Source organism: Parambassis ranga, chromosome 5, assembly GCF_900634625.1.
Source record: "Parambassis ranga chromosome 5, fParRan2.1, whole genome shotgun sequence".
NCBI lineage: Eukaryota > Metazoa > Chordata > Actinopteri > Ambassidae > Parambassis > Parambassis ranga.
In genome coordinates this window covers 21,494,138-21,500,805 of record NC_041026.1, presented here as the reverse complement: position 1 = coordinate 21,500,805, position 6,668 = coordinate 21,494,138, and the positions used below count along the sequence as shown (strand labels likewise).

General features: G+C 40.4%; 1 protein-coding gene across 1 annotated transcript in view; it reads right to left on the bottom strand.

Moving 5' to 3' along the window:
- Positions 1-3,696: 3,696 nt before the first annotated feature.
- Positions 3,697-6,668, bottom strand: part of col7a1 (collagen, type VII, alpha 1) — a 43,051-nt gene continuing 40,079 nt past the window's right edge. Inside the window, exons 113-117 of the mRNA XM_028405202.1 lie at positions 6,484-6,567; positions 5,725-5,853; positions 4,902-5,069; positions 4,356-4,538; positions 3,697-4,289 (exon numbers count right to left, since the gene is read on the bottom strand). Of these exons, the coding sequence (XP_028261003.1) occupies positions 4,264-4,289; positions 4,356-4,538; positions 4,902-5,069; positions 5,725-5,853; positions 6,484-6,567 (590 nt within the window). The 3' untranslated portion in view covers positions 3,697-4,263. The remainder of the gene's footprint in view (positions 4,290-4,355; positions 4,539-4,901; positions 5,070-5,724; positions 5,854-6,483; positions 6,568-6,668) is intronic.

The following is a 6,668-nucleotide window of genomic DNA, read 5'->3' as shown; positions in this document are numbered from 1 at the left end:
TTTCCTTCCTAGTCAGCTGCAAAATTACAGATTACAGATTTGCTTAGAGTCAAGAGAGGGAAGTGGATCACTGGAGGGGAGGAAGATGGGAGGATGGAGGGAGAGAGTAATAGATGGGGAGAGCTCAGAAACTAAAAACGATCTGAGGCCATCAGTTGTTTGAACATAAGCTGAAATAGTGTATGGGCTACTGAATGACAGCAGGGTGAGATGAAAAATGGCATATGCTAATTAATAGGTCTAAATGCCTGAGGTATCCCATGAGAGGCTTTTAATAATGCTGAGGCATTGTGACGCTGAGGTGGCCCATGCTCATCACTGCCATAATGAAGAGAATATGCTAATGGGTGACTCATCTGCTGGAGGAAAAATTAAACAAAGTAAACAACACCTCCGCTCCACTCTGTGTATGAGATGGACAGCAGAGGAGACAAAGTGAGAAAGAGGCAGAGAAGCTGCACAGAGGGAGGAAGTTCTTCTCACCATCAGCAGTTCTTCTCTTTTAAATTTTTAAAAAATTAGACCCGGTTGACGTACAGCTTATTCCTGTTTAACCTTCAGTTTGTATTTTCTTCTCAAAGCATGAACATTTTTGAAATTAAGCATAAATCTGCCATGCATAAACATCTGTTCATGAAGAGAGATGGTGTGTTAAACCTGTTTGAAATTCAGACCATAATTCAGTTCTCGGCAGAGCCAAGACACACAGAGAGGTTATAACCAAATGATCAGATCAATACACTGAATAAACGCTTAGTCTTCACAACTCAGGTGAAAATCTTACAGGACAGTAAACGTCTGATGTCCACACTCATGCAAACTCCACACAGGGTCAAAGCATCAAGGGAACCTACATGAGCTTTACTGTGATCCTATGATGCATCCTCTTTTTCTCCCGTGTGTGCCTATAGATGAGCAGCAGACCCACACATGAACGATTCCTGAGTTTTATTCTGATGAGCAATTTATGCAAGCGCATATAAAGATAGAAGCGATATATACAGTAGATCACATGCTAATATGGCAGAGAGGGTAAAAGTGAAATTGAGAATCTCTAGCATGTTTCATTGCTATAGCAACAGCCTTTGTACTTGTGGAGGGAAGTGGGTGGCAGAAAAAAAGAGCAAGAGTGAAAGAGAGAGAGAGCGAGAGAGAGAGAGTTTGGCTTGCTCTTCTCTCTTGGCGAGGTTCTACCAATCCACTTCTCTGCCAGCCCAAGACCCCGGGGCTTTAATCTGTCAAGGTCACTGAGGAGGAAAAATGAACAACTTCTGAACGTGTTTCTGCATACTCCTCATCTAAGAGCGCCGATAAACAGCAGTTACGGCTCATGCAGGCAGAGGGAGCCACCATTGTGTACTCACAGCATGAGCCGGCTCCACAAGCAGAAGAATCATGGACGCTCCCAAATACCCTTGAACGGTCACAGATCTACAAAATGAACAAAAACATTAGCATAATCCTTATATTGTACGTCATCTGGAAGGCACCATCTAACACTTCTAGTTTTATAGCAATAATAACAGCCACAACTATTCACTGCAACTGGAACTATTCGAATTCAGAGTACTTTTTATTATGTAACAAATGCTCATAGTCTCAGTAGTATTCATTCATGAGTTAAACGTGTGCACCAGGACTGCTGTTATGGTGGGAATTACATAGCATCAATAAAGCTTAGTACACATTGCAGTAAGGTGGTGCATAGTTCATATTAAATTACAGTTCAGTTGTATCTAACTTCCACACACACACATTAGCGTAAGTCTGTGAAGGACAACCCTGAGTCACAGCATCAGAATGTGTATGTCTGTGTTCAGAGAGAAGGCCCTTAGGAACCTCAGAGGTCGCTGAGTGAATATCAAATCAGTTATGGTTATTAAAGCTCCCCTTGTTTCATAGAGCAAGAAACTGCAGTCAGTCTTTTACATATACAGGCCCACACACACATACACTGTCTTCACATGTCCTTTCAAAGACTTGTGAGACTGCTCAAGAGGCTTTGGTGCCTTGTGTAAAGCTGACTCTCTGAAGAGAGCAGATTTCAGTGTCTAAACTCAGACATATCATTGAATGAGGTGTTGATTTCTGCATTTTGTTGTCTCTTATAAAACTTATTAAATAGAGTAAGCCTGCCTGGATGATGATGCCTCCATGCACAGGTAACACACTGAGAGAGGGCAGCTTCAAGCCGGGCATCACAGGGTGCTGACGCTTTGAAATCTGAAGGTCATTCTACTTAATTACCAACAGATACAGGTTTTCTGGTTCATTTTCTGCACAGCGGACTCCTGCAGGGCCTTTAGAAAGACTTTCAATAAAACACATCTAATTGAACTGCATTATTCATTAATTCTTGTTGCAAACACCCTATGGACTAAGTATGAGTCTATAAATAATCAAATACCCTCTAAGAACTGACTGCTGGAGAAAATATTATTGCTTTTCTAATTAAGTAATTCTAAAAATAAGATATGTTAAAGACATAGTTAAAGATTTAGTTATAATGTTATCATTCTGTCATATAGTCATTGTGTACAAAGTGCTGTTCATAGTCAAGAAGAGCAACAGTTATACAACACCTGTGTGGTTATGCAGTATATAACTTTGTGGTAATATTTTGGTATTCTGGAATAAATATACACCTACTGTACAATATGCCAAGTCTGAAAACTTTTGAGTTTGGAGAGGCTAATTGGAAAGGTACAATTACAACTGCAAAGTAGCTCTGACAGCATTATTCAAGCAAATCTAATACTGAAAACCAGAATAATAAACATTATCAGCCTTCAGATAAAATGTCAACATTGCTTCTCACACAATAACCATTCAGTCACGTTGATGATTGCAGTTTAGTGTGACACTGCAGCAGAGTGCAGAGTGGCCTGTCTGAACAATTTCAAGTCTTTTTCACTAATTCATCTTTACATCCATAATCACTGTCAGTGTTTCACAATCATGTCCGTGCCACCATGTGCATAAATCTGTTAAAGCTGTCGCAGAGTTTCTACCGGCACATTCGAGCTGATGAGGAGCCTACTGAGATAACTTTTTTGAAATGAGGTTGTATGGGGGAAAGAGGATGAGGAGATGATGAAGCTGCGGCCAGCTAAAGTGTGATGGAGCTGATGTCGAGTCATTGTGTGTGACTCGACCCACGGGGAAATCAACCGAGGGCAGAGAGCATGGAAAAACCAAGGGAGAACGAGTCGTGGCCAACAAGCAGAAAATCCTCTCATTAATAAAATCTGCTGATGAAATTAGAACATCTAATCAGTCACACACACCTACACACACACTTCTGATGTCCTCATCTTATCCACTGAAACGTTCTTTGATTGGAAATATTCTATTCTTGTATATAAACAGATCGTTATAAACTAGTGTGTATATATAACTAGTGTGTATATATATATATATATATATATATATATATATATATATATATATATATATATATATATATATATATATATATATATATGTATGTGTGTGTGTGTGTATATATATATCACATACTGTGATATATTTAAAAAAAAGGAAAAATAACACCAACCCTGTTTTTACTCCAACATTTGGTTTATTGGAAATGCTTATTGAAATTTCCCATAATTCTACAGAAACATACACATTTGTAACAGTCAAAGCTTACACCTTCAACACACAGTACAAAAATACCTTTAAAAATAGCACCTTTTTCTCTGACAGGTAAACATGCAGTCATAAACAGAAACACAACTTCCCCCAAATAATAAAAACAATATGTACAAAATATCGTGCCTGATTCTTCATATTCAATACAAATGCTAAAACTATATCCATAGTAAAGAAAACTGTATATTTGTTCTTGCAGAGCTATTTTTTTTATTTGGGTAGAGAATATAAGAGATATGTTTGAAAAGTGGAAGTCATCTCTTGCAGTTAGAGCCCTTTATAGTTTGGATGTGCATGAAAATGTATTTATTTATTTATTTTCAACTCTGTTGTTGAAAAAACAGTGTACATAAAACATCTTTACTGTAGCAGTAAGTGTGCAAATCTGATCTGTTTTCTACTACACAAATAAGTAGTATGTTTTGACCTACAGAAAACTTTTTTTGTTTTTTTTGCAATAAACTGAGGAGGCATTCTGGTATCCCCTTTAAAAGTGGGGTAAATTTTGGTTGGATTCAAAGAAACAATAAATAAACAAAAACAAACACAACCTCTGACAACAACAACAATAACATATAAAATCTATGAAGAAGGAGTTGGCCACAGTCGTCATGCAGACTGCATGGGATGAGGACCTGCAAGACAGACGCCATGTTAGTTTGTGTATGTCTGGCTGGGTGCGTGTGCCTGTGATTTTGTACCTTCAACCTCCCCGAGGCAGACCTCTTCACACTCCTCCAGGTGGAGGAAGCGGTTGTCATTTCCTTCACAACCGCTGTAGATAAAGGGCCTGCAGGCCTGAACCTGACTGTTAAAGTACCAGCGCAAAGTGTAATGTCCACAGCTCCCCTCCTCCATGGGCAGCAGGCACAGGGCCGCTGGAGCTGCAGCACACACACACACACAGTATGTGACAAAGTTGCATGCAGATACAGAAACAAGCCAGGCAATAATAAGCAGAAGCAGAGCAGCAGGAACGTAAACAGTGACTTTGGTATGGTTCCAAAGTCACCGTTTACCAAGGTTGGTATGATCTCAGTGATCCCACATGAGCACAAAACATAATTTTGTTTTGTTTGTACTAGTTGTCTTAGTTGCATGCATGTCCTTAATAAAAATATCTTATAAAACCTTTTAAGAATAAGTCCACAGCCAAAGAGCCAGTGCAGCTTGAGACATCCAGACAGAGCCAGACACCAGGCATGCAGGCAGAATTAACCCGATCAGGACACCAGCAGCTGGTTTACCTTCCCCTTTGACTCTCCTCTTGGACCTGACTGATCTGGCCTTCACTGCTTTCACTGGTGTACCTTTCACTGCTTTTTGATCATCGGCTGTTTCATGAGCAACAGCACTCGCTGTTTTGTTTGGTTTGACTGTCACTGTTTTCTCAGAAGCCTTTTTGTCAACCTCACCTGTCAGCGCACAGAAACACACACAACACACACAGCAGACATATTAAAAGAGGGAAAAACATGACAGTAGTGGGTTAAGATTTGTACTCTACACTATAATCATGGAAGGTCCATGTGTTTGCAGCAGGCTGCATGAGACATACATGAATACAGTTTGATTATTATGAGATGGCTTTTTCCTCTGAATCATCGGAGTCCACATATGCATAAATAATATATACCTGCATATTATTTTAGCTGTGGAGATTCATTAAGTAGAAGCTCTTTTAGCCCTCAGGCGTCACTCACTTTTTGTCCCCGAATGACACAAAAGGGTAGTTTGTTTCACCATGTTCTGGTGATGTATTTAAAAAATTTAAATTGGAATTCTAAAATGTGTCTAGAGAGAGTCTATGTTACAAAAAATTGTGCCATATGCACCAACACAGATAAAATGGTGGCCAGGTAAAGAGACAAAAAAGTCCCCAATGACGCCCGAGGGTTAAATAAATACATTTATGACTCTTCAAAACAACAAAAAACAAACATTCTTTTGTATTATTTTCCCCTCCTCTCCGCTTTTAATGGATGATCTCATTTCACAGCCAGTCATGTTATCAAGCTGTGCTGCTCCACAGCATGCTGGCACTGGTCACAGTGTGAAAGAGTACTGTACCGTCACTCTGGTTAGCAGAGGGAGCAGAGAAGTAGAGCAGTTCGTCGAGAGGGTCGTCGTAGGCCTCGATGGAGTAGATGTGCTCGTAGTCTGGGTCATTGGTGTTCATCACCACACGCAGCTCATGGCCTGACAGAAGAGCAACATCAGACAGGTCAAAACTCCTCACTTCAATCGACATTCAGATGGCTTTTCTCTCCAACCTTCAAATGGTAGCTCCCTCACATTTCAGTGTAGTGTGATGGTACCTGACAGTTGTAGTGCTAAAAAAAGCTGAGCTTTTAACAAATATGATGATAAATAACCTTTCTCTATAGATTCACACCCATACATCTTATCTAATACAAAACCTGTTTTTGGATTTGGAAGGTATCAGCATAAAACTTTATATGTGGCACACCTCCAATAACCAATCAGCTGCATAACCTCAATACATACATTTTCTCAGCTGAACGTACGGAACATTTCTTCATGTAGAGTTGTACTTTTATATGGACCATGTTCAACATGAAAAGTCTCCAAACGCAGATAAATCAATCAAGTAGAGCCTGAGCCCTTCTGTCTTTCTGTTCTGATAAACAAATATATCATTTGTCAACAGGACACAAGTGGAGCTCTCTGTTTTCTTGTTGAGAAAACCACCCATTCCTCAGAGGTCTCCAAATGTGGCACCACCAGTTAAACCTGTTAGAGATGGACACACACAGACAGACACACAGACTGTGGTCAACAGGCAGAGGGATGGACCAAAACACTCACCCTCCTCACCCTTCAGTACCAGCTGTTGCTCTGTAGCAGGCCGAGCCCTGACTGCAGGAGTGGACCGTGTGTCTGGGCCTGAACCTGAGGGAGCCGGAAAGGACAGGGGGACAGCACACAGGGACACCGAGAGAGCAAAGAAAGGGTTTCAGAGAGCAAGTGGGACCGGGTGAGTATTACAGAGG